We start from the raw sequence: 27881 nt of genomic DNA, 5'->3' as shown, positions 1-27881 counted from the left end.
CGAAACCAATATTCCCACTGTTATTACTGCTTTCTGTGCGCTCCACAATATCTGTGAGAGTAAGGGGGAGACGTTTATGGCAGGGTGGGAGGTTGAGGCAAATCACCTGGCTGCTGGTTACACACAGCCAGACACCAGGGCGGTTAGAAGAGCACAGGAGGGCGCAGTACGCATCAGAGAAGCTTTGAAAACCAGTTTCATAACTGGACAGGCTACAGTGTGAAAGTTCTGTTTGTTTCTCCTTGATGAAACCCCCCGCCCCTTGGTTCACTCTACTTCCCTGTAAGCTAACCACCCTCTCCTCCTCCCTTCGATCACCACTGTCAGAGTCAATAAAGTCATTGTTGCTTCACATTCATGCATTCTTTATTAATTCATCACACAAATAGGGGGATGACTACCAAGGTAGCCCAGGAGCGGTGGTGGAGGAGAGAAGCACCAGGAGGGGTGGTGGAGGAGGGAAGGACAAGGCCACACAGCACTTTAAAAGTTTAAAACTTTAAATCTTATTGAATGCCAACCTTCTGTTGCTTGGGCAATCCTCTGGGGTGGAGTGGCTGGGTGGCCGGAGGCCCCCCCACCGCGTTCTTGGGCGTCTGGGTGGAGGCGGCTTTGGAACTTGGGGAGGAGGGTGGTTGGTTACACAGGGGCTGTAGCAGCAGTCTGTGCTCCTGCTGCCTTTCCTGCAGCTCTACCATATGCTGGAGCATATTAGTTTGATCCTCCAGCAGCCTCAGCATTGACTCCTGCCTCCTCTCATCACGCTGCCGCCATCTTTCAGCTTCAGCCCGCCACCTCTCCTCCCGGTCATTTTGTGCTTTCCTGCACTCTGACATTGTCTGCCTCCACGCATTCGTCTGTGCTCTGTCAGTGTGGGAGGACAGTAAGATTTTAGAGAGAACATTTCATCAGAGAACATTTCATCGCGAGTGCGTTTTTTCTGCCTTCTAATCTTCACTAGCCTCTGGGAAGGAGAAGATCCTGTGATCCTTGAAACACATGCAGCTGGTGAAGAAAAAAAAAGGGACAGTGGTATTTAAAAAGACACATTTTATAGAACAATAGGTACACTCTTTCACGGTAAACCTTGCTGTTAACATTACATACATAGCACATGTGCTTTCGTTCCAAGGTTGCATTTTGCCTCCCCCCACCGCGTAGCTAGCACCTCCCCCCTCCCTGTGGCTAACAGCGGGGAACATTTCTGTTCAGCTACAGGCAAACAGCCCAGCAGGAACGGGCATCTCTGAATGTCTCCTTAAGAAAAACACCTTATTTCAACCAGGTGACCATGAATGATATCACTCTCCTGAGGATAACACAGAGAGATAAAGAATGGATGTTGTTTGAACGCCAGCAAACATACACTGCAATGCTTTGTTCGACAATGATTCCCGAGTACGTGCTACTGGCCTGGAGTGGTAAAGTGTCCTACCATGGTGGACGGAATAAGGCTGCCCTCCCCAGAAACCTTTTGTAGACCAAGACTTAGAGGATCAGAATTAGTCCAGGCTGACAAATAGCAGGTATTTTCCCTGGAAAGTTATAAATGAAACAAGAATTTTTCATTTTGTTTTTTTTTAAAAAAAAGGTGAACAAAAGTGTTCCATTTTGGTTTGGATTTAAAAAAAAAAAATGTTGTTTCTTTTTTCCTCATCTTTCCTTTCTCTCCCTTAAAAAGGGAGAAAGATGGGGAAGTGTTTTTAAAATAAACTGAAAAAAATTCAATTCATTTTTAAAAATTTTTTAAAAAAGTGGAAGTATTTGTTTCCTTCAAAAGCCATTTTAATTAAAAATTGCTAAAATTTTCAACCAGCTCTGATCAGAATTAAAATAGTGCTCAGCAGCTAATTCCTAAAAGATTGTTTATATATAAAGCTGTCACCTTCTCTTTGCTCAAGCTATTCACAAGGAGATTGCATTTTTTCCGAGCTTATTCACTGGAATTTGTCAGTTCCTTCAGACATTTCAGCTAAACATCTTGTTTTCTTGAATATCCCCAGAAAGGGAACACAAAAGGGCATGGGTACACTTGAAACAACTAGTTAAAATTATTTTTTAAAGACTCATTTAATATTGGGGGGAGGCTATTTCCTTTTTGGTGGGTTTTTTGTGGGGCGGCGGGAGCGCGAGTATGGGCTAGAAAAGCACAGGCCAGAATGCAACATTTGCTAGGTGAAAAGAAAAGATATCCTAGAGACATAGGAGTTGTCCTAATCTTACCAGAAGGTTATTAAAGCCTCTTACTCTATGTAAGTATTTTTTTCTGTAAGGGGTAACACCTCCTCTTGCTTGGATGTATCACATTGCAACCTGGTGTAATTTTATGTGTGGTCATAGGAGCAGCACGACTTACAGCCCTGGAAAAAAATATCCCTTATTTATCTTGAAAACAAGAACAGTGCAAGAGTGGCTGCAGTGTATCACTGTGTATGTATACACATACACTGTGCTCTCTTGTGGAGACTTTACTTTTGTTCTTTTTCCTCTATCCGATGGAAAGCTATTTTAGACTGACTGTATACAGTCACTCTTTTTATGGAAAAGCATATGTAACTCAAATTAACACAAGTTTCAGAGTAGCAGCCGTGTTAGTCTGTATCCGCAAAAAGAAAAGGAAGACTTGTGGCACCTTAGAGACTAACCAATTTATTTGAGCATAAGCTTTCCTTTTCTTTTTTCAAATTAACGCAGTGTGAGTCTTCACTTCCCTCTAGTGGCTGGACTATATATGTTTATGAGCCTATCACTGTCCTTGAGGTAATATGTCCAGGACTTCAGCTCAAGCTGTAGAGGTTAATTCTTTTTAGATCCGGGAGCCATGGGGGTTCAACCCCTGCAAACGACCCAGCTACAGCCATCACTGCATTTGAAAGGATACAGCTCCAATGCCTCACATCATTCCCCTTTCGTGGTCAGGAATTGCTTGGCACTCACCACATTTTATTGATTACACAAACTCTGCACTCACACTGCTCTTGAAATAAATCAATATTTAATATTTTACAGCTTTCTTAAAAGTTCTTTGAACAATATTTTACAAATTATCATAGACACACAAACTTGCTGAGGTCCAACATATATACAGTTCATCCTGAAATGAGTTTCTATCATTTAAAAAAAAGCATTGCAGGCCCAAAATCCTTAATGGGGTTATACATTCCTAGAGTTTTGCGCTTGTTTTTCTTTATCACAGGGCAATTCTGCTCTCCAATATTTTTGTGTGGCCAGCGAAAGCATCAGTGTTTACAATGTTAACAGGGCGAGATCTACTTAGCCAAGATCACAGATTACACTGTTGTGACAGGATAAGGTGCAGCGATCCCCTCCTGGCCTGGCAAAAGGGCATTTTAGCTGGTGGCTGAGCCCACCCGGGCGTTCGGAACCGCCTGCACCCATGTAAGGCAGTAGAGGTATGCGGGCTTTGGCGTGTTAGTAACAGGGCAGTAAGCCAACCAACACTAATAAATAGCCTTGTGGTGAAGAGTAGCAAACAAGGCTGTTCCAACTCCCATTGCTTCTGTGGTCACATTGCACGCACAGCTATTGCACCTTCCTGGCACCATGCACCTAGAGCCTTTTAACAAGAAAGAAGGGAGTTAACTGTCTCCTGCTGGAGAGAGGGGTTCTCCCAGGGGGCTCGAAGTCCTATAACCGCTGTGTCACTAGTGTTTTTGGCTCCAGGGCCTTCTGCAGCAAAACTGTTCTCTCTGGTACTTTTAAACTTAGCCTGGCTCAATACCATGGCCTCCCTAGTACTCACCTCCCCTGCTCCCAGAACTGTGAGTGCAATGCCATTGGCACCATACATTCACCTCTCCAGGGTGTTTCTTTCTCACCCAGCATTCAGTGCAGGTAAGCTGGCCATGGGAGCATTAACTGAACAGGGGAGCTTGTGCTTTCAGAGACTTAGCAGAACGCAGAGGTTGATCGCTCTGGTGACCTAGCTTTACAGTGACTGTAACACGGTGCATAGATCAATGTATGCCCAGAAATCGCTTATTGCACTAGATCACTGGCACCCAAGTCATGGTCTGCAAGCCGCCTTCAGCTCCTCCTTGCCCTAAATGCAGCCCTCATCTTTGTGCCTGTAGGACAAATAAGTCCCCAAATAATTCAGAGTAAACTTGTCCCCTGACCCCAAAGAATTTGTAACATTAACAGAGATCTTCAAATTTGCTTTGGGCAAAGCATCATCAGGACATTGTCTGGAGGTTAGTTTAAAACTCTCCAGCTGTTTAAGGTGACTCATCATCTTTTTGTGTCCCCAAAACCGCCTATCGCAGCCTTTCCAGTATCTACACTGGTTGCAAGTTCACTCCAAGTACAGCTGATCAGGAAAGTGGCACTCCCCTCCTTGCCCCACCCCGCTGCAGCGCCATCTGGAGATGACAAGGAACCCACTTCCCTCCCAGAGGGCATGAACTGCGACAGCTACCAGAGCTTTGAAGTGACCCCTCCATTTCTCAAGGGCATGCCAAACACAGGCCAGGGGTAGCTCATCCATTGTGCTAATGCTTCACGTTGCAAGACAGTTGGGAGCAGGAAACTCTAGTTCCCTGACCCAAGGGAGTGCAATAAATTTCCTCTTCCAGGGGCAGCTTTTGCAACTATCAGGATCGGCTGGAGGCATGTCTGGTCTGAGGCGGCATGGGGCCTGGGACATTATGCCCTGGCCTTGCTGGTTCTTCTATGGCAGTGCTCCGCTGAAGGTGGCAATGGGCAAGCACAGAAGAGAACAAAACTCAGGCTGGTCTTGGGGGAGGTGATCCAAAGAGGATGTCCTCAGTGTGCAGGGTTCACCGTCCCTGGGTTTGTAGCATGCGGAGACCTCGCACCTGCAGATAAAATGAGCAATGGAAATCACAGGGCTGGGACAGGCTTGGAGTGCAGTAAGAACGCACGCCATGGAATTCAAGTTACAGGGACCACATGCACCCTCAGAGGGGGGCCTGATTTGCTGAAGTGCTGAGCACCTGACCAACCAACCCCTTTAAGATTGCTCAGACTGGGGACCCAGAAGTGGAGCATCCAAAATCAACAGAAGTGGAGCATCCAAAATCAATCTGAAAACGTACACCCTAAAAAAAAATACAAGACAAAACTTTTGCATTTCCTGAATTTAAGTGTGGAACACTTTCTTTTGCATTCTCTGTATCAAAGTTTTAAATGATCTCCTTTGGATCCTGCAGCAATAAAAGGATTAAGAGAAGAGCAGGGGCATAAGTAGCTGAGGAAGAGTTCTGAGTAGCTCAAAAGCTTGTCTCTCTCAGCAACAGAAATTGGTGCAGTAAAAGCTATTACCTCAGCCACCTTGTCTCTCTAATATCCTGGGACTGACAGTTACAACACTGCTTACAGTCCATTTAAATGTTCATAGATTCCAAGTCCAGAAGGGACCATTCAATCATCTATGCTGACCTCCTGCCTAACACAGGCCAGAGAATTTCACCCAGTTACCCCTGTATTGAGCCCAAGTGAAAATGCAGTGCTCTGTGTCATGTCTGATCTCATCCCTGGTAATACAGCTTGGTCCTCTCTGAAGAGGAGAAATACCCCACTGGAGATGATACCCTAGGCTATACTCATGGACAGACAGTCATTTGTCTTTTCCCCTTCCCCCCACAACCTCCCCACTGAAAGGCATATGGACTATCTGGGATGAGCGTCCCAATACCAGGGCAGAATCCTTGCAAGGTTTGGAAGCCGTCTGCTCTGTTTCTATGCTCAGCACAGTCACTAGTCACAGTATTTATTGTGCCTTGAATTCCCCTGGTTGACTGATTAGTCCTGCTGGAAGATCTCTTTCTGCTTGGAGATCCTTGACTGCATTGTACCCCTAGGTGGGTGACTGAATGTTAGGAACTGGAGATCTTATTTCAAACCTTCAACCTCTCGGTAAAAGTTCAGCCTCCCAGTGGTTCCAGCCTGGAGCAGAATTGGAGAGGGGCAGCATAAGGACTGAGACCTGTTGGTAACAGCAGGGCACCTTGGTGCTGAATCCATCTTGGGACAGAGGACTGAGGTTCCGCTCCTGCTTGGCTGTATTAGTTGTACCCACATCTGCACATGGCTGTTGTGTGATCTGAATGGCATCATGGCTCCTGCCTGCATGACCTGCAGCGTTGCTATGCAGTGCAGAGCCCCATTTAGGCCATCTAGCCCCTTGAATGCATGTTTACTGGAGCACTGGCCACAAACAGTCCACACGGGTTCAGAAGCCTAAGCAGCACATTTGGGTCTAGGGGGCTAGTCCCCTCAGGGCTCACATGACTCAATGGGGGTGCCTTACCTACAGCACTTGTCCCCAGAGGAATGCTGGACACAGCCGCAGAGAGACATGCTGGACATTTCCTACCTTGTGACGCTCTGCAGGATTTTCTGTTCATCCTGATCCAGGCACACGGCGAAGGAACAGTTGACTCCAATGATCTGGACCTTGTCTGCTTTTATCTGGGACACGCTGATCTGCTGCGAGAGACAGAGAGAAACACCATGAGTCAGGCTCAGAACATTCTCCAGCCAGCACAGCTTGGCTTTGTGGCACGTGCAGCCAGGGGCCAGGATCCCATTCACTATACGCTGCGCCTTTTAGGGTGTGTCTACACCTAAAGCTTGCCTAGGTGTACTTGGGCTAGTTCTCCTCGAGCTAGCAGTGTAGCCACGGTAGCTCAGGCAGCAGTGAGCAGTGTCACGGGCTTGCTGTGCCAAATACAAACCTGCCTGAAACCAGTAGGTATGCACTCGGGGTGGCTAGCCCATGCCACTGCTCACTGTGGACCCTGCTACCCTAGCTGACCCACGATGAGAGCTAACCCGAGTATGTCTGTGCGAGCTGGGACTCTCAGCACCATCTCCAAATGTAGACATAACCTTAGTGTCAGGGCTTGGCCTGAAGAGGGGCCGGGCTATGAGGCAATTCAAGAGGGAGGATTTCACGGGGTAAGAGACTCGCCCTGAACGTTCACATATGCAGGGAGACATTTGTCGTCCTTACTCTAAAATAACAAGCTAGACTGGGTGTCCATGTTGGTGTAACAGTGTGCGTCCAGTCCACTGAGGATACAGGTCTGTTAAGCTGACTGCTGGGGGACGTTGTCCTTTAGCTCAAGTGGTAGCAGCTCATTCACTTAGCTCTAGAGCCCGCAGTTACGAGCAAGGGCCTCATCTGGGATTTAAACTGCTGTCCTCACATGCTAACACAGAGGAACCTACCCTGCCTTGGAACATGCTCTGAAAGCAAGATTTATACATCTATCTATTTATACAGCTGGATTTGGGTGCTAGAGGCACAGAGGGCTCAGAGTCTCCCATCTGGGCTGTTAAAGTAACAGATTGGTTTTAAAATACAGTGGCCAAGATTTTCAGAGAGGGGGCCCCACAATAAGGCACCTGCATACGTGAGCTATTCTCAAATGTGCTGAATACTCGCTAGCTTCCATGGACTTCAACAGGAGCTGTGAGGTGCTCAGGCCACATCTGCCAGAGGCAGCACCAAATCCCAGTCCTCCAACACACGGCTGCTCACAGATGAAGTCGTCAGCCATCACACAGAGCAGTTATTCCCTACAGTTTCCCAACAAGCTTCGATACCCAAGCTGGCAGGATCCAGCAGTGCACTGCTCCCTGAACACCTGCTGTGCTGACAGGACTCATCTGCCAGCCTGACATCCAGGTGCTGATACAGCCCTGGGTACACAACAGGGAACTCTTCCAGCTGCAGCTTTGCCTGGGTTTTTCCCTCTGCCACTTGGCATCCTAGTTCTCATTGTGCTGGTGCAACCGCAAGCAGGACTCCCTAAGCCGCGAGAGTCAGCTGCGGCTGCACAGCGAATACAGGCCACGGCTAGGCACACACAGCGCCTTTCTGCCAATCTGGAAGTGAGGGCCCTAGAGTTCATGGAGATGGCAACTGTGATGGAATCTGGGCACAAGTTACTGGCCGCTCCGAAGCTCTCAAACCTTCTCCTCCCCTGACAGCGAATGAGCCACAGTTACTCTCTCCTTACCAGCCTAAACGAGGATACAAATACGGCAAATCCAACTTACCTGATTGAAGCTTTTCTTTGACTTGGAGTTTTGCCTCTTGACGACCTCGGTTATGGTTAAAGTCAGACACTCCGTTTTCGAGTCTGGAACAGAAGAGAGGGAGGTTTGCTTGGGCTATTCGAAAGGATTTGGATTTTAAATGAAATGGCCTCTCTGGCATCCAAGGCATAGAACTGCCATGCTCCTGAAGGAGTAGCCTCTGGCTTTGCTTGGCCAGTGGCAAGTAGCCAAGTTCAGACTCTCTGAAGGGAGGGGAGGGGGGAGAGTCAAGAAGGGATCTCTTGACCCCATTCTCCATCAAGTATCTCTAACAAGGATCCGTCATGCTATCAGGATGGATACTGCACGAGCACAGGTCACCAGTCCTGCAACTCAAAGCCGTGTAGAAGTTAGCCCATATCAGATAGTCGGAGGGCTACCCTCAGTCTGATAACCCCTTTGAATGGGCCAGGCCAGGGGTCCCAATACAAACCTGGAGCCTTAAAATGCCACCTGACTGTTTGAAAGGGAGATTATTACAGGAGCTTAGTATTATTATTATTGTTATTGTTTGTTTGTATTGGAAATCCCCAGCTAGACACCACAGCATTCCAGGACTGTTGTGAGCCACAAGATCCCAAATCCCAGCTCTACAGAGTTAATTATCTATCTTTGAATAAAGAGCACAAAACGAGAGATTGCTCTGCTGCCACATACAACAGCCTCCAGCTATACAGCCTGAGCTAAATCAAACAGATGTTCCTTCCAGCCTCCCCTTCACATCCCCCCACACACAGACAGAGAGAGCGAGAAAACCAGAAAAGAAGGCAGAAATACTTAGCATTATCCAGCTTCAAACATGATCCAGCTTTACAGACATTACCTGAAAGCCAATTAACTTCATTAGGGGCTAAAAAAAATTGGATCTACAAAAGCGACAATTGCAACATTGGCTGGAACAAATTCTTGCTCCCTCCATAGCTGGTGCAGGCCAAGTGACCTAAAAACTTCCATGTCTTCGCTAAAGGCCTGACACCTTTCAGCTATTTTGTGAGCAGCTGGTGTCTGGAGCTGCAGTGACATCCTGTGGCCAGACCAGTGAATGTGAAAGATAATCCCAGATTTCTGTGGCATGTAGGGAATTCGAGTGTGATGGGAAAAACTCTCCCTAGACATCGCATAGCCTATCGAAAGACACCCAGAATGAACTCAGCTTGCAGGCAGATCAGAGAGTTAAGCTCCAGAAATAGAACAGAAATATACAGCATTGCAATATCTGCAGCCTGCAACGTAGTGGTGGTGGTGAACAAAAACTAAGCGATAGCAACACTTCAGCTTTTCCAGGGGGAGGGAGGGAGGTGTCTGAGCTGATGGAAGAGGTTTAGATAGAGAGGCTCCGAGAAGCTCCAGTTCATTGGCTATTGCTCCATCTGAATGGTTGGTCCCAACTGCTGCCTTTATAGCAAATTTATGTGTGCCAGGGCGCATCACATGGAGCATTTCAGTGAAACAGAATAATACAAGGTTTCAGAGTAGCAGCCATGTCAGTCTGTATCCGCAAAAGTGATGCATCCGATGCAGTGAGCTGTAGCTCACGAAAGCTCATGCTCAAATAAATGTGTTAGTCTCTAAGGTGCCACAAGTCCTCCTTTTCCTTTTGAGAATAATACAAGATCTTCTCAAGTGAATCTGTTCCACCTGCCGAAGCAGTGCTGCGTTCAAGCAAAAAAAGAACCATAACCTCTCATTAAGAAGACTACAGCGCTGAAACATTTAACAAGGTGACTCAGGGCACATTGTACTACCAGGGGATCGAGAGAAAGGAAGAAAGGTAACCAACAAAACAAACACACAGACCCAACTGCCGTGGGGGAGCACCGAGGAATGAGAGCACTGGCCTACTGTGAGTTCAGTTATTAACTCTACTGGAGAGGGTCAGCTGCTAAGGATGGCAGGATAGACAGATAAAAGCCTAAGTGCACATCTCCCTGGTTCTCACGTTGCACCTACAAGAGCATTATGTTCTTTGGTGCTTCTAGGTAGGGGCTGTGCAGCCTCCAATGGCCACCTCTCTACCGCAGCCAGTTCCTGCTCTAGTCATCTTTGGCAAAGAAACCCCAAACCAAGGCAAACTCACCAGGACTCATGTTTGGAACAACCCCAAAACTCAGACTGGGTTCACCCAGGGTCACAAGCCCAGCTCTTGGCAAAAGATCAGAGATGCTCTGGATTTCAAACACCCCCAGAGCTCTGGGTTGATTGGACCAGGCCCCATCTCCACCTTTGGCAAACCAGAGCACAGCTCTGCCTAATGGGAATTGCTATACTAGGTCAGACTACTGGTCCAAGTCCAACGTGCTGTCTTCAACAGTGGCTAGTGCCAGCTGCTTCAAAGAACGGCACAAGAAATTCTGGAGTGGAGAACGTTATGCAACGTTCATTCCAAGGACCCTACACAAAGTTCTTCCAGGGCAGGGCAGAGCTTCGGGTCAAGTGCTTTAGCCACCAGACCTGCAACCTCTCCCCAGGTTTCCACGGGCTCTTCCTGCCAGCTAGGCAGAGGGTCCGAATCCAGGGCTCTTACTAAGGAACTAATGTAATGATTCTCAGCCCAACATTTCAACCAACAAAACATGCAGAAAAAAACTGCTTAGGGAAATCAATGCCCCGATCCTATACAATGTCCTATTCCTGGCCTTTGGTGCCTGTCCTAGGCGTGTGGTATGTTTATCCTGTGTGCATCTGTCCACCATGCAGAACAGTTTTGGAAACAACATTTAAGCCCTGGCTCTGAGGTTTGTTAATGGGACAGAGAAGCTTTCACCTCTGTGACCCATTTCATCCCAGATCGGGTCAGCACAGACTGAAGATCGCCACCCTCTGATGGCTGTTCTACTGCCTGCAGGAGAGGAGCTGCTGGTCTCAATCCAGTTCCTAATGGAGAGACGTTCATATCACAGAGCCACATGTGGCTCCCTTTGGGGGAAGGCTCAGTGATCAGAGCAGTGATCAGAGCGAAGTGCCCTTTCATCCCTGAAGATGGCCTTAAAGGTGGAGGGGACCTGAATCAGGATGGCATGGCTTGTTTTGCCCCGAAGCACAGAAGGCATCGCTAATATCTTCTCCTGCATGACACACACACTCCTCCCCATGCCAGAAGCACCACCGCTGTCCACTTTCCATCCTCTCCCACTGCCCCTGTGTAAAGGTTTAAGGGCACCAGAACTCACCTATTTCTTCGTACTTCTTACAGGTCTTGCTGAGGTTGACAGAGGTGCAGACCTTTTCAACATCATTCCAGTGGCTCCTTCCACTGATTGCTGTCTGCGGAGACCAGGCAAAAGTGAGAGAGACGGGTCACATTCCACCCTGATACTGCTCTGCTCATCTCTGACCTTCTGGCTGATATAGCTCAGAACTGGATTTACACTGAGATGGATGGTCCTGGGACCTTTAGCACCAGTTAAATGTACTTGCTCAAACTACCAGATGCCCAAGCTGCCCATCCATTCCAATAGTAGGTTAATGCTCTATAGCTGAACAGGGTACTGAATCAGGTACTGTCGTAAGCAGGTGGAGATTGTTCTCAGGATCTTTACTACTTTAGTAAGGAAATCCACCAGCATGAAAGAAGAGCCAGTATTTATATAGGGCCTATCACACTTCCTGCTCACTTGGAGGCCACCATTGGTTATGCCAATAAATGAAGCAGAAAGTAGAGGACAGGGAGCCAAAGTGCTTTCAGCTTATTTAGGCTGTGATCCAGCAAAGCATTTAAGTACACATTTAACTGTAAGCACCAGACTAGATCATTGAAGCCAACTCATGAGCTCAATGTAAAGCACAGGTCAAAGAAATTTGCTGGATCTGTTGAAATGCAGCAAACACTATTAGTGTTTGTCAAGTGCCAGAAGAGTGCAAACTGCCACTATCCTTCAGAAATTCATAGCCTCACACATCGCCGCATTTTGGTTTCTTTCCATCTCAGATGAGGTTCCCTTCATGTTCCAGAAACAAACACGTGGAGGAGATGTGGGTGAGATATGAGCAGAGATCTGTAATTAATTTTTCCTCTTGGCGATTAAATTCCTGTCATTTAAATAGCCATCAATCCCTTTCAGAAAGGGCCCAACAGGGAGAATCAATTAACTCAAAGAATCCCCCTTATCAGGCAACGTGGCCATAAAGAACGTCTCTGCATTACAAGTGGAAGAATGTCTGGAGACCTGGTTACAGCACAGTCTCTCCAGGGCTGCACCACAGCTCAGTATTAAGGTTAAAGTCCTGTCTACACTTCAAAACATACATGGTAGCCTGTCAGATCTCCCTCTCCACGCATGACCTGTACCTGAAGGCAAAACCCCTCATGAGGCACCTGGTTGTTCGGCAATATGGTATGAGGGATTCCTTCCCTACTCCACAGAGAGGAAAGATCAGCTTCCACCCTGAATCACAAGATATTCTCCCCCTTCCCCATCAACTGATATAAACACACTCTCCTAATCACAGAAATGTAGGGCTGGAAGGGACCTCAAGAGGTCATCTTGTCCATCCCCTAACGCTGAGGCAGGACCAAAGCTAGACTATCCTAGACAGGTGTTTGTCCAATCTGTTCTTAAAAACCTCGAATGACAAGGATTCCACAGCCTCCCTAGGGAAGCTGATCCAGTGCTTAAAGTTAGAAATTTTTCTTAATATCTAACCTAAATCTCCCTTGCTGCAAACGACGCCAATCATGTCGTGTCCTGCCCTGGTGGACATGGAGAACATTTGATCACTTTCTCTTTGTTGTCTTTAAAACAGCCCTTTGAAGACTGTTATTGGGTCCCCCCTCAGCTGTCTCTTCTTCAGACTAAACATGCCTATTGTAGTTCTCTGAGTTGTGTTTATTTCCTCTCCACTTAAAGAGATTTCCTTCATATACCCTATTAAAATCTCTGACTCAGTGGAGGTCTACACAATGCTGAAGAAGTTCCTGCAGCCTCTGTCCCCATCGGACTACCACCCAGTTACCTTGCTATGGACGATTTGTAGTGTTAGAGGGATTGCTTCTCTGTCGCCGTCTATTCCCAGCCTTTTGCTGCCTGGACCTTTGTAATACAAACAGAAGCTAAAGTCACACAACAGCCTTTTCTCTCCCCGCCGTTCAATACATGTTCACACCAGTCCCTCTCCCCTTAGGAAAAGCTGCCCCGTTTCTGAGGAGTTCAGCTTCTCACTCTCTCTCAAGTCATGCATCCTGATGACAGCAGAACAAGTGGCCTTAGAGTACCTCAGCTTGCTACAAAGCAGAATGAGGCAGATGAGTGAACAAGTTCAGAGGAAAGACCAATCACCCCTCCTGTTACGAGTGGTGGTTTGGCTGCTAAAAACTGCTGCCTATTAAGAACAGAGCTAAGACCACCAAATACTTTACTTCAGACCGTCATCAGTTCTCAAACCCTGGTCTTATGGGGCTCTACTATTCCGTCCCAGGCCAGACACCCAGTCCCGTTTCCAGAAATCATTTCTGTGTCAAAACATGCTCTTCAGTAGACCTGTGATAGCCAAGCAACGAAAAGGGGATCAGTGTTAACCTGTTTGTTACACTGCCTGCCACTTGTTTTATTGGAATGTGACAGAGGAGCAAAAAGAAAAACTAAAGTTAGCTTAAAAGCTGCCCCACATGAATAAGCTCATAGGGGATTTTCAGCATAAAACACAATAAGCAGCTGGAGACCTCTCCACAGAATGAAAAGAAATTAAATTAAATTAGCAGGTGCTGTTGGGTAAGTGTTGGGTCTTTCGGGAAAATAGAAAGCTGTAAAGGGCTGGTTTACCAGCTGGGCTCTTTCTTTTTTTTGCAGATGTGTACCCATCATAAATTGGGCTTTAAATTTTGTGCCTGAAGTTCACTGATGCTTTTTCCAGACAAAATTATTACAGGTGCAAAAGGGTGGGTGCAAAACTGCATCATCAAAACCCAGTTCAAAATTATGCCCTAAGTGTTTAAAGATGAAAATGGTTGATGGGTTTCACTATTGAAGCATAACCTGTCCATATTATGGGAATAGGGGCAACTAGTTCAATGGAGAGCACTTTGTAAGTTCTGCTTGGAGACAGCAAGAGGAAGTCAGAGCACAGAAAAGGATTCAGTGCCAAAAGAAAAAACAAATTAATAATGTGTTTTCTTGCAGTATATAATTTAGCCACTAGAGTCTCTGTGTGCTGCACAGAGCTCCAAACAGAATGTGGTCTCTGGTAAACAAGTGAGACAAAATTGGAACTGAAGCTGTGTGGATGCCTGCTTGTGTGTCCGTGGCTGTAGCTGTTTTCTACTAAACAATATTTTCTGTTTTAAAAGATCTATGAATCTATCCGTTTCTTTCCTTTGCCTAATTAAGGCTTACAAGAGTATAACCAAGAGATTTTATAACTGAAGTATCAAGTCAGAAAGAGAAATTTTGAGTAAAGACCCCGCCAAGACAAAGAAAGAAAAAGGATGTGCTGGTTTCCAAGACACTGTGCCAGGACTTGATGAAGGGGAAAGGACCTGTTTTTAGTTACGCTAAAATAAATTAACTTTGGATCAAGGGAAAAGTAACAAAAAATTTCCTTGAGAAACAGAAATCATAAAGACTGTTACAGAAGGGAAAATGTAGGTTTAATGATGCTTTAGTTTCCAGGTTTGTAAAAATCCCTTGCTATATCCCAGCTCCCAACCACAGAGTTTATTGGAGCAACACTCTCCCCAGCCATCTGCAATCCAGCCCAACTGTGGATCCGATTTCTCTGTGCAGTTCATCTGGGTTTTTCTAGCTCCCCTAAGGAGCTAGTTATTAAGCATTCACCATCAAATCTATTTGTGCCCCGATTTCTAAAGCTGCCATTGTATCACTACAGAACCTGTGATGCATGAGACTTTAGGAAGGCAAAGAAACATCTGTGTCCAGATCTGATACCTACCCGATGCCCTGATGGCCCGCGTGGCAGCCGAGTGGCCCAGTTCGAGGGATTGAATGAAGACCTCAGTCTTCTTCTCACCTCCAATGAAGGTTAGCTGTCGGGGGAGGGAGAGAAGAGAGAGATGCACTATGAATGCACTGCACAATGAGGGAGCCGGGCATATTCCTAATAGCACACTGCCTTCAAATGAAGCAGTGCAAGGAGAGAGAACCCCTCAAGCTAGAAAATCCTAGCAGTGCAAGTCACAGCAACCCGACAGCAGCATTCCTACTCTGATAAATGTCTGTTACCATCACTACCTACATATGCATCCCACGCCCAACACCTTGTTATGAGAGCACCAGGATGACAAGAACCTTCCTCTCAATCTCTGCATGCTGGACAGAGCAGGCTTTGGAGAACAGGCTCCTTGCAGGGATTTCAGAAAGCAAAGCGTGTGTGTAATTGTTAGCACTGGTGAGAGCCATACGTGTATGGAGAAAGAAAGACAAGTTAGATGAGAAGTTGTCTATGGGACACCCATCCTCTCTTAGGGACCAGGGTATCGGGAGAGAGCAGAGTGGAGAGTTTGGAGACTTTATGGTGTGATCTGAACTACACTTCAACCGTCCCCAGGGTGCTGAGAACCACTGCATTCTACAACAGCAGCAGATTGGTTTCTCTGGAGGTCGCTGTTGGTTAATAGAAGTTCCCGCGGAGCGTTATCCCCCAGAAGCCTCCTACACCAGCTCCATCACCAGGATCAGGAGGGGCATCAGTCCATCATGAGCCATTAGTGAATGCAGGAAGGGGCAATTGCATACCAGGCTCTACTACCATGGTGATAAAGCAGAAGGAGATGGACTTGACTAATGGAAGCACACAGGGGCATGCACGGAGGGGGGGGCGCAAGCAGGGGCACTGCCGCCCCCCAAAATCTCTGTGTGTTCCCGAAGCCCGGTGAGGGAGGAAGCATCAGGGCGGCTGATGGCTGAGCTCCTCCTCCCCACACCGCTACAGCTGCAGCCTGCTGCTTCTCCTTCCCTGCTGTTGGAGTCCCATGTGTTTCCTCTGCCTCCAGCCCCGACTCGCCTCAGCAGGCATCTGCAGAGCAGGCAGCAGCGCTGGGACTCCAGCAGCAGGGAAGGAGAAGCAGCAGGCTGCAGTTGTAGGGGTCGGGGAAGGACCCTGCAGCCAGCTGCTTTGCTGCTTCCTCCTTGCCGGGATTGAAGGGACATGGGGAGCGCCCCCTGCAGGGGGAGCTTCTGCTGCCTCCTCACAGCTGGGTGTCCCTAGAAATGGCAGGGGTCACGCAAACCTTTCATTTGTGTGTGTTTAATGTGCCCCTCCAAAAGCATGCAAATTTAAATTCCTGTGCACGCCCCTGGAAGCACAGTCTCACAGGCCCACAATAGCCAGGTCAGGGGAGGAACTGGCCGAACCCTTGAGCATCATGGACGTATCAGTCCTGAAGAGACCTTTGTCTCGCAGAGGTTGGTACTGGAGTCCTTAGTTGATCTATGCAGAGACAGAAGTCCTCACAAACCCCATGTGCAAGGTGGGATGGAAAGGCCCAGCCCTGCGTACCTCTGTCTGGTAGAGCTGCAGCAGCACCGGGCGAGTAGCAAACCGGCAGTAGTAAAGCACCATGTCAGCCAGGATGGGCAGCTGCTCCCTGGACTCCTCCGTAGGCTCCACCTCGGGTTTGGCAGATTGCTGGCATAGACACAAGGAGGTGAAATGGAAACCCGCTCTGCTCCTGATGTTCAGCACAGGGCTGGGAGGTCATGGGTGCTGGGGAAAGGTACTGGAGTCGCAGCCCTGGAGACTAAAACCCTCCGAACAGGTGCTGTGGCTGGGCGAGTTCCCCCACTGACATACCTCCACCCCACCCTGCTGGGACCAGGTCAGCCTTCTCGGCCTCTCTGCTGAGAATGGCGCCCAGGGGGTGACCAGTGTGGGGAGTAACAGCGAGAACACGATTCTTGCCCTGGAGTTTCCCCCTATGTTTCCCTATTGGCCAGTTAGTCTCCTAATGCACAGCAGGGGGGATGGGGACACTGGCCTCCTGTGCATTGTCCTGTGAACAGACTCACAGAAGAGGCAGAGCAACGGGGTGGGTCAGGCTGGAACCAGCCACTCCCCAGAGGCAGGCAATGTTCAGCCTCAGGAAAGCCTCAAGCTGGCTCCCAACCTGGATCTTGCAGGATAGCTCAAAACTAGACCCATCCTGGAGCAGACCCAGCTGGTCCAACACTAGCAGCTGATGGTGGATACTCCAAATGAAGGGGAGAGACCCTCCTCCCGCCCCCATGCCAACACATGGAAAGGGGCAGTGGGGTAAGGACCCAAAGCCAAGCTCATTTCCTCCTGAGCTCCCGGACATACCTGACACAGGACATCCGTGGGCAAGTTAATCAGCCCAAGAACGTTGCGCTCGTACCATGGGTCCAACATCCCAATGTAGTGGGAGATTTCGTTGGTGCTGCTTTGTGCCCCAGCTGAGCTGGGTTCCTGAAACCAGACAGACAGAGTCACTCAGGAGATGTCTACACTGCAATTAAACACCTGCGGCTGGCCCATGTCAGCTGATTCGGGTGCATGGGGCTCAGGCTACGTGGCTGTTTCACTGTGGTGTAGACGCTTAGGCTCAGGTTGGAGCCCAGGTTCTGGGACCCCAGGAGGGTCCCAGAGCTCGGGCCTGAACATCCACATTGCAGTTAAACAGCCCTGTAGCCCAAGAACCAAATCAGCAGACACGAGCCAGCCACAGGTGTCCAGTTGCAGTGTAGACATACCGTCCTGGGCCGGTTGATTTCATTTATTTTTCTTACTGCAAGTGAATTTTGAGCTGGCAGAAGGTATTGCACTGTTGGCCATCAAGAGGGCAGGCCACCTACAGAACAGACAGGGACAGGACAAGCTTCCCTCCCTGCCAGCCTCAGGCGCACTTGGTCTATTCAGTACTTGGCCTCTCTGCCGAGCCAGCCACAAGGCGAACCAGTGAGGGCCAAGCGTGGTGCTGCTTGTGTGACGCAGGCAGGTCTCTACACTAGGAGCTGGTCCGACGGGAGACACAGCACGTACCGTTTGCCCTGAGGCTCTCAGGTGAGGATCTCCTGGAGAAGGAGGAGCATGTGTCAGTGGTGCAGATGAGGTAAGGCAGCTCCTCTTCACCGGGATGTAGAAAAACTGCAGCTTGAAGTACCTTGTCAGTAATGGGCAATCAATTTCTTGTAGTCTAGAACAGGGAGAGGGAAGGAGAGCACTGCAGAGAGCCCACTGTGTCAGCACGAGCGAGGCGTGGCTAGTGTCAGGTAGGTAAGGCGTGCGCGCGCCGTCCCCACCCCCACACAAACAGTCGTGTGCGCGGTGAGGGAAACAGTGCAGGAGCAGCCCAACGCTCTTTACTTAGCTCGTAAGCTCTCTGGGGCAGGGACCGTCCTTCTGTCGGATGTTCGCACAGTGCATTGCACAAGGGGCTCTGCACAACACCACAGCACGAGACACGGCCACGTGCACCACGAAGGGACAGCACCGAGTGTGGTGAAGGGTTCGTCACCAGGCCTCAGTCGTGGAGGCTAACAGAGTGGGAACCCAATCCGCCATCATCACCTCACAGCACAGTCTACACCAGGGCATAGCCAGAGGATCTGAGCCCACCTTTCATGGACATCAATAGAGCTGCATCTATTGATACCACCGGAGGCTCTGGCCCTTGGACTCCGTAAGGCGACGTGCGGTGGGAGGGCTGGGTAAATACACACAAGGAATGGGAGCCGGGTTCCCCTGGTGCCATCCCACTCACCTAAGGTTCCTGTACGCCCGGGCCACTTTCCCTGAGATGCGGTCTGAGCCGAAGACCACGACGCGCAGCGTGGAGACCTTGGTGTCCTCATCGTAGCTCAGGAAGGGCCTGCGCTGGACGCACACGTTCTGCGCTATGTGGTGCTGCGGGAGCCGCTGACTCAGCACGTGCTGGGGCAAGGAAAGAGCCCTCCGGGAGCGTGCTGGGATGTGGTGCTTGGCCTCTGGGTTGCACAGGCTCTCGGCCCGGCGCAGAGGTAGGGAGAGCGAACCAGTGTCAGGATAGTCCCTTACGTCTCTCCGCAAGACCAGCTGGCTTTTGCTCTTGAACAGCTTGCAGATTTTGCTGGCCAGTCTCTGCCTCTGCTTGTGAAGTGTCGTCTCCTCTTTCAGGTCCAGCCTCCCCACCAGATCGAGAGAGCTCTCATCGCTGTCTTCGGCATAGCCACTGTCCATGCAGTCCTTGAGGCTAGACACAAAGGACTTAAAGGACCTTCTGGAGACCACTGACAGCTCCGAAATGGAGTCCTTGGAAGTGGTGAAGAGAGACATCCGCGAATGTTTCGATGCCTCCTCTGATAACTCTGAGTACACAGAGTCCTTGGAAACCGCCGAGATGGAGGAAAGGAGCGAGTCTCTTTGTGGAGAACAGCCATCAATTTCCGTCTCCTCTTCCTCCTCATCCTCCAAGAGCACTGGCTTGAGAACATCGCACTCCTTGTTGAGTACATCTCTGAGGATATCTGAAAGAATAAGAGCCAGCACAGAGTCCTAAACAACACAACATGGGAGATGAGAGGGGCATATCGGGCCTCCCAGCCCATCAACCCGAGGGCCAGTGAGGGATTATCCTCTACAGTGTGTTCTCCAGTACTTTGTCCAGCCTCGTATGACCCCAGTGGTGGAACTTCTACCGCCTCCTTTCTGAGGCCGTCCCACACGAATACGAAATGCACTTGTGCCCAGAACTCATCTTGTCAGAGGTTGTCAACGTTTTTTGACCAAAACAAGTGGATTTGGTGGGGGGGGGAAGCGATTTTGTCAAAAACTAAAAACACTTTCATGAAAACAGTTCGATTTCAATGAAATTTTTTATGCAAAAAAAGTTTGAAACAAAAGTCAGTTTTCTTTCAAATGGAAGTTTTTGTTTCCTTTGGGTTTCCAAACACCAAAGTAAACTAACATTTCTTTTGCTTCCTTTCAACTTGGATTGTCAACTAGTTCTACTACTTATGGCCACACCCCATTAAAACGTATTTTAATACTAATCAAGATAGCCAGCCAGGTCAGAAAGTGATAATGCCACTGGCTCCCTGACAAAAATGTACTCTGTGAGAAGAATGAAACAGACAAGCCCAGGGGAGGACAGGTGGGCCAACAGTTTTCCAGAGTGACAGAATTGATGTAGCTTGTTGGGGCCGGCTGGCATTGAATGCACAGTCTGCACAGAAACACAGAGATTTGTCATAAGCAGGGACTGGGAGTAAAAGAGAAGTAGCAGCTTCGCTTGCAAAATTGCCAAGGAGGGAGGAAATTACCAGGCCAGGCACAAAAAACTCTGCTCACCTGACCCTATCCTGAGGGCAATGGAACCCCCCCACACACCATATTTTGTTGCCCAAAGCGTACGCCCACACTGGAGCTGGAGGTGAAATTCCCAGCTCGGGGAGACATACCCACACTAGCTTTCATTGAGCTAGCATGCTAAAAACAGAGCGTGGCCACTGCAGTGCGAGGGGCTAGCCACCCCAAGTATGTGCCCATCCTAGGTGACAGGCCCGGGACTCATGCTCCGGCTGTGGAGGCTCGCACATCTGTTTTTAGCACAGTCCTCAAACTAGGACTCGCACCTCCAGCTCCGGTGTGGCCTTCCGCAAAGGGAGCTAAACTTGCCCCCAAGGGGGCCGCTACAATTTGGCAAAGTTGCGGTAGGACAGCTGGCCTGTCTGCCCAGCCCTGGAAGGACCGACGCCACGTCCTAGGTCTCTTTCAGACCCTTGCCTTGGGGTGTGGTTTATTCATTTCAACACAAAACTCGGCCAAGCAACACAGAGTTATTTCCCAGACCAAAACAGGCGGCAGGGACCCCAGGGCCTTTCCACTTGTGTCTCTCCCCACTGCTCCAGGACCTGCTAGGAGCCAACTTCCTTCCTGCAGCCCCCGCCCCCACCACTGAGCCCTCTCAGCTCTTTATGGCAATCACTGACCTCTCCCCTGCTGAATCTGATAACGAGCCAGGGCTGGCCACAGGATCCCTGACCATTAAAGGGGCAAGCCACCCTGTTACAGTTGCATTATTATTAATTGTCTGTATGGTTGTAGTACCTGGGGCCCCAGTCACAGACCAGGTCCCCATTGTGCTGGGCGCTGTACTGACTCAGAACCAAAAGGCAGCCCCTGCCCCAGAGAACGTCCCATCGAAGTACTGGGTAGGTTCCAGTAACGTACATTTTCAATATCAAAGGTCATTATTTCTCTTGACATTATCTATATTCTAGGAACGCAGGAAGGTACCAGATCAGTGCTGAGCCAGGCCTCAGTGCTGCGAACACCCACACACATGCTTAACTTTAATCCTGCGAGGAGCGCCATTGACTTCAATGCATTTCAAACAAAGCACGTGTGCGTTTGCAAGATGGGGCCTCGAAAGCCTCTCCGGTCTGGGATCCTGCCTCTGCCACTGGCCCCGTGCTTCCGAGGAAGTCAAACTCCCCACAATGCAGCTCTCTTTGCACGCCTGTGCCATGGGGGCCAGGGGAGTTCTTCCTCAGCCAAGCTGTGGGTGAGTTTTAGCCTTACCGAAATTATCCTTGTCCCAGCTGTAAGCGTAGCATCGAGCAACGGGGATGGGGACTGTGTAAAGTTTACACGACTGGGCCATCCCTGAGAAGAGAGAAGAGCAAGTGGCAAGTTAGGAACATAGAGTGAGAAGGCACCTCCTGTGTGACTGAGTCCAGTCCCCTGCTATTTATTGCAGGCCCCTCCATCTCATAATCCGTTTACCTAGCTCCATCTCAAAACCATTTAGATTGTTCGCCTCCCCTCCTATTGGAAGGGCCATTACAGAACCTCTCTCCTCTGATGGTTAGAAACTGTCTTTCATTTCCAGCCTAAATGTATTCAGCGCCAGTTTAAATCAGCTCAGGCAAGCATCGACTGAAGTGAAAAGTCCCAGCATCAAGGCCCCTCTTCCACTTGTGAGCCCCCACCCCCTCCTCTCCAGCAAGTGATGCCACCAGCAATTCATCCTAACAGCCAGGGATGAATGTGGGAGGGGAGGAAGTAGTGAATTCTCACTAGCTCCTCCCACAAAGTGAACTCCACCCATGTAGGACAGCAACATGAGAATCTTCTCACCACAGACAGTGTACGTGTTAAACAAAACAGCCTCTGCCAAGCTCATCTGGGGGGCTCCTTGGACTCTGTCCCCACTCAGTGGGGCTAAGATGCCGCTTTGTGCTCCATTCCACCCCTCTGCCATGCTGGGGCCAGAGATCAGGTTGGAATGGCACTCCCAAACTCCGCCCACAATCCATGCCACACTCCGTAATGACACCACAATGAGCCATCGCTCACAGCCGATCACGCAGACCTTCACCATACAGCCAGGCATTCTCCTTGTGTGAGTGCTTTCGGCAGCAGTGAAAAAGTTCACAACATCAACATTTAAAGCGATCCTTGCCAGGCATGCGGGTTGATACTCCGAGATGAATGGGGCAGTTCCGAGCTCTCAGAGCTATAATTTCAGGCTGTTTGCAGACCCAGGCAGTGGTCATTGTTACAATCGGTTTGTGTTTTGAAAGTTTTCTTCCTAACCATAAGGGTTAGAGACTTTTTTTTTTTTTTTAATAAAAGCTGTGATTCTGGAGCAGAAAAAGAAATAAGCAAGAAAACCCCCCCAAAGACCAGCTCATCATGAGGAAGTGAGCCAGAACAGATTTTTTGTTCTACTTTTGAAATGTAGTCCAGTCAAGGATTTCATGCTTCATAGCATTCACTCCTGATCTCTCAAAATAGAGCAGCTAACGTATATGACAGGCCAGGCTAGAGAAAGAAAAGTAGAACATTGTATAAATTAGAACAACCCCACTCACTCTCATACCTGTGATCTTAGGGAAACCTGCTTCAGCCGCAATGTCCTGCAGCATGGACTCCAGCTGTTCCCTGGCTGTGACAGGGTCGCTGGAAACAGCTGCCAGCTCCTGAGCTTCTGTGGTGCGAGAATGGATCTCTGAGAGCTCTTCTAAGGTCCTGGACTAAAGAGAGAACAGAGATTCAGAGACAGCTTGTCTACATGTGGGTCTCTCTTCATGAAGCATAACCCATTTCTTCTAGAAAAAGAATCCTGGCCAGAGCTAAGTGAAACACCCTTCTCCCCCCAACCCCCATAAAAAATTCTGGGAAAAAATGTTTGAATTTCATTCAAAAAAATCTATTTTTTTTGTTTGGGGGGGGAAATTTAAACTATTTTAAAAAACAAGAAAATGGGAACTTTTGTTCACTTTGGTCTCTTCTCTTCCCTCCCTCCTTCTTTGCCTTCTGCCCCCTTTTTTCCAGTGGGTTAAAAAAATGAAAAGGCAGGGTAGGGCAGGGCAGGGCAAAGGAGTAAAGTAGTGAGAAAAAAGTGGGACTTCCCCCCCGCCCCCAACCACAAAAAAGTTTCAAAAAGTACTTTTAAACGTTTCAATCTAAATATAATTAAACAAAAAAGAAAGTATGACAACACATTTTTTCCTTGAGAAATCGTTGTTGAAACCGCGTTTTCTTTTGTTTTAAACTTTTGATTGACAACGCAATGAGCTCTATTCATCGCCATTTCCCATTGTTTCGTTGTAAAATTATGGGAACGAATAGTTGTTTCTACCTTCTGAATTGAACTGCTGCGAGATCTCACCTCCCCCTTGCAACTCACAAGACAATTTACATTCATGCAGCATCCCCAGAAGCACTGTGCAACCAAACTGATCCGTGAATTGCACAAGGGTCAGCATGGAACTGCAGCCATCTCTGGGATGGAGAAGACCACTGCTAAACAGCACACAGAAAAATCACCCTGTGTGCCAGGGATAGAATTGCTCTTGTTTAAAGGCCTCCATGCAGAACGCAGGAGTCTCTCTACCTTCAGAATGCGCTGTAAGCTGCCCATATCGCACTTGGTCCCAAAAGTGGCCTGGTAGATGTGTCCAATTAGCATGACGAAGGTTCTGTGCTGGCTGTGCTCCGCGGTGCTCATCTTCCTGGCGACAGACTGATATTCGCTCTGAACCTCAGAGGGGTTGAGCAGCAGAACCGTGCTAAGGGCAACATGGGATGGTGGTTAGTGAGCGTAAGATAAAATCAACTCAACTCACTGCAGCTCCAGGGTTAATTAAACAGCACCTTGCAAACTGGACCCTGACATGGGAATAGATAGAATAAATAATAACAGGTTTCAGAGTAGCAGCCGTGTTAGTCTGTATCTGCAAAAAGAACAGGAGGACTTGTGGCACCTTAGAGACTAACAAATTTATTTGAGCATGAGCTTTCGTGAGTGAGCCGTAGCTCACGAAAGCTTATTCTCAAATAATAAATAACAGTTGCACTGTTAGCACGACCTGGAGAACAGAGGGACTTGGGAGCTTTGTGTGGCATTTGATCAATTCCAAACTATTCCACCCACCAGATGGTGAAATCCTTCCACATTACAGGAACATGGAGCCTGAGAGAAGCCCTTCACCTCATTATCCCAGTTTACTGTACACACACAGCACTGCCCAGTCCTCCCGCTCATGCACTGTCAGCAATGGCCTCTAAAGACCAGCTTTGCTCTGTCGGTGCTTGGCAGACCAGCCCCAGCACTCTGGTTCCTGGGCTTCCCATCAGCACAATCTGCCAATTGTGTCAGGCCACGGGCTGTTTTACCAATGTACAGGCTGGACACAGAGCAGGAAGTCTATGTTGACAGCGGTGCAAATCTAGACGGTTGTGATTGCACACAGCGCTATGGCCCTTCCATCAGACAGACACTGGGTCCCTCCCCCAAATAGCCTGCAGTCTAAATGAGACAGATCACACACGATTGGGGAAGGACAGAAAGGGCGAGGGAGTAAGAGAAGGAAACCAAACTTGCCCTTGAGACAGCATCTTGGTTAATGGGGTTGGCTACTGGGCCCACATGAGATCTTGGCAGATGCACCAGATCCTTGCTAGTTTCCAGGTGTGACTGAACGGATCCATGGCATGACAGGATATAGACCATACAAGACCCGTCTCTATCCCAGTGTCCAGTTGCTGCTGCAGAGATTGACCAAGGTGCTCAAACTAAGAGTCCCTAGATTTAAACACCTGGGGTGGGTGGTCTCAGAGGAAGGCCCCTGCTCCTGGAATTGGGCTCCCGGCTAGGCCACCAGAGGCAGAGGTTAACCTTCAGGACATGGCGCACAGCCTGAGGCAGAGCAGTGGGGAAGAGAGGCACTCCTTAAGCACGGCAATGGAGTTTCTTCTCCATACTAACAGCAACCTCTAATTGCATGTTAATTGCTAAGGCCCTGGTCCAGCAAAGTGCTTAAGCAGGTGATTAACTTTAAGCAGGTGAGCAGTCCCGGTGTAATCAACAGGACTTGCTTAAAGCTGAGCACATGCTGCAGGGTTTGCAGGACCGGGGCCTCAGTAGGCCCACAGGCTCAGGCAATGGGCACAGGCTTTGTATAATGCCCAGGCCTGGTCTATACACAGATTTTGTACTGGTAGAAATATGTGGGTTAGGGGATATGATTTTTTTCTTTTTTACCTACACAGTTATACTGGTACAGCTGCTAGTGTGAATGTGGTTACACTGGTATTAACACACCAAATACCAGTATAACTTAGTCCCTTTCCCATACAGGGATAGCCAGCCTGGTATAAAGCACCTTTATGCTTTTATCACTGCATCCTCACTGGGAGGCGAGCTGCTGTACCATTTGAACACACTTGTATATTTAAAGCAGTACAACTGCATGCCGACAAGCCTGAAATAAAAAATGCTCACAGTAGGGGAACCTTAGCGATGGCTGAGCCAGCGGCTGTTGTTAATAGCAGGCTAGGGAGAGATCAGCTCTGCATTCACACTTTCATATTTACAGATGAGGGTGATAGCGTGGGGAGGAAGGGATCGAAGGCCCAGATAAGGCCCCCTCCCCCTTCTCTGACTCAGTCACATACACCGGGGTACGTGCTGGCTTGCTTATTTGTCAAGAGATGGCACTTTTATTGATCAAGCATGAACCCTGTCAAACTTCCTGCCTGGGATGGGGTGAAGCTGTTCCCCTCCCTCCAATCTTTGCCCCGCACCTCTTCTGGCTAATGCATGTCACTTTGGATCTTTTCTGCTCTCCACCTCGCATAGAGATCGGACCAAACATTCTCCGGGCGACAGCCACAGATCAGCTCCTTCTTTTCACCATCCTGTTCTTTTCAAGACCATGCATTTCCCACCATGGGGCAACAGCAAACACACACGCACACACTGAGAACTGGAGAGGGCCCAGGACGGCCACTTTGGGAATGCTGGTATTTCCACTTTATCCATATGCCTAGACCATTAGTTCAGTGCTGTTCTCCACTGCCCCTTCTCCCCCGAACCCATACACAGCCACAGCTGCATCTTGGGTGACTTTCTAGGGGCTGCTTGCCCTAGCTTGGCATCTGCCCCTTGATTATGAGCACTATGGAAAGAGCAGTGGGGGTTCCAGGGAGACCAGCTGCCAGACCACACAAAGCCACCCCCATCGATCCCCTCCACCTCCCCACAGCAGCACTCACACAGTGGAGCTCTGGCAACTCTTCATGGACAGTCCCTGCTCCGCCCTCACCAGCCTTTGGTACGAAATCCCTGTGGGGAAAGAGAGAAGCAATTCACTGACTGCAGCAATTTGGATCATATGGGAGCAAGACAAGCCAGTAAACTACTGGCATCAAGTGTGTCTTTTTAACATTTGCTGAACTGGCCAAGGTAAAGATCAGGAGGGCGCCTGATCCTTTAAAACGCATTAGCTACCACACGCTAACTTCACATCTTCAGGCCTCATCTAGACAAGGCCTGAGAGGTAACTTGCATTCAGAGGATCACCCAACACTCCAGGTGGAGCCAATAGTACCTAGGTAGGCATGGGGGGTGGGAACAAAGCCTATGGCAAAGTGATAGGAGACATTATGCTGGCGGTGAGTTACCGGCCCTACTTCAACTGTGCGAGAGCTATGGAGAGGGAACGGAGGGGTGGTCAGGACCAGATAATGTGGGCAAGAGGCTGGAGTGATGGGACAGAAACCAAAGGAGATGGAGACAAGGTCAACCGTAAGCATGGAGCAGGTTGGGGAGCTCACACAGAGCAGGGAGGAGAAGTGCGAGGCATATGGCAGTCAGAGCAGTGAGCTGGGTGTGAGGTGAGTATGAGACAGAAGCGATGGAGGTGGCAAGCAGGAGGCTGAGGGAGAAATCACAGGGGCAGAGTGCAAGGGCGTGTTGGGAAAAGATGAGGACACAAGATCCGAAAGGCAGGTTGGCAAGCAGAAGAGCCGGAAGCAGATGCAGGGAGGAGGGGGCTATGAAGCCGGAGCAACTCCAGGGAGATCTGAAGGCAAGTCTAAACTATGTTCAGCTAACAAGAGAAAGCAAGGGAATGTGATGGATAGCAGGGGCAGGGAGCAAGGGCATACACGAAGCACACAACAGAGAAAACCCAGTAGGTCGCATCCCTCTGCCAGTGCCAGACCATGCCCTGCTGTTTTCTACTGTTCTGTCCAGTTTTCATTTACAGTGTCCCAGGATCCCCTTCAGCTGAGCAGACAGGGACCAGGAAGGTGAGTCACTGCTAAGGCGTAAGATGTGTGGCCTCAGCCGGGTGGCTGCCGAGGCCATCAGGGTCACATGACCATGCAGTTCACCAATCTCACCCCATTGCACCGTCTATGCTCTAGCCTGCACCAGTCCACGAGAAGCCACGTTCAGTCCAGCAGTGCTGAGCAGTTCTGCATATCGTTGTCATGAACAGTCTCTAGGCTGGTGCAGAACAGTCAGATACCAAGGTCAGTGGGTTTCACTGTTCACAGAGTCTCTAAAGTGCCATGGATGGACTTGGCCACTTGACTCCCAAAAGCAACCT

At 49.1% G+C, this 27881-nt stretch overlaps 1 protein-coding gene across 7 annotated transcripts in view; it reads right to left on the bottom strand.

The window, feature by feature from the left end:
• Positions 1 to 381: 381 nt before the first annotated feature.
• The window catches only part of PIK3R5 (phosphoinositide-3-kinase regulatory subunit 5), a 96212-nt gene continuing 68712 nt past the window's right edge, over positions 382 to 27881 (bottom strand). For 4 of the 7 annotated variants that reach the window (XM_073310444.1, XM_073310446.1, XM_073310449.1 and 1 more), the window contains exons 6-19: positions 26542 to 26611; positions 23879 to 24053; positions 22862 to 23015; positions 21559 to 21642; positions 18761 to 19502; positions 18040 to 18193; positions 17341 to 17466; positions 16540 to 16668; positions 14974 to 15067; positions 13042 to 13118; positions 11259 to 11352; positions 8050 to 8132; positions 6359 to 6471; positions 2913 to 4838 (exon numbers count right to left, since the gene is read on the bottom strand). In XM_073310444.1, coding sequence (XP_073166545.1) covers positions 4691 to 4838; positions 6359 to 6471; positions 8050 to 8132; positions 11259 to 11352; positions 13042 to 13118; positions 14974 to 15067; positions 16540 to 16668; positions 17341 to 17466; positions 18040 to 18193; positions 18761 to 19502; positions 21559 to 21642; positions 22862 to 23015; positions 23879 to 24053; positions 26542 to 26611 — 2243 coding nt within the window. In that variant the 3' untranslated portion in view covers positions 2913 to 4690. Of the gene's footprint in view, positions 1006 to 2912; positions 4839 to 6358; positions 6472 to 8049; positions 8133 to 11258; positions 11353 to 13041; positions 13119 to 14973; positions 15068 to 16539; positions 16669 to 17340; positions 17467 to 18039; positions 18194 to 18760; positions 19503 to 21558; positions 21643 to 22861; positions 23016 to 23878; positions 24054 to 26541; positions 26612 to 27881 lie in introns of those variants that run through there. The other 3 variants (XR_012154766.1, XM_073310451.1, XM_073310450.1) reach the window with 3 other exon arrangements.

Source organism: Lepidochelys kempii, chromosome 14, assembly GCF_965140265.1.
Source record: "Lepidochelys kempii isolate rLepKem1 chromosome 14, rLepKem1.hap2, whole genome shotgun sequence".
NCBI lineage: Eukaryota > Metazoa > Chordata > Testudines > Cheloniidae > Lepidochelys > Lepidochelys kempii.
The sequence above is the reverse complement of the archived record's forward strand: the minus strand, read 5'-3'. Positions and strand labels throughout refer to the sequence as shown.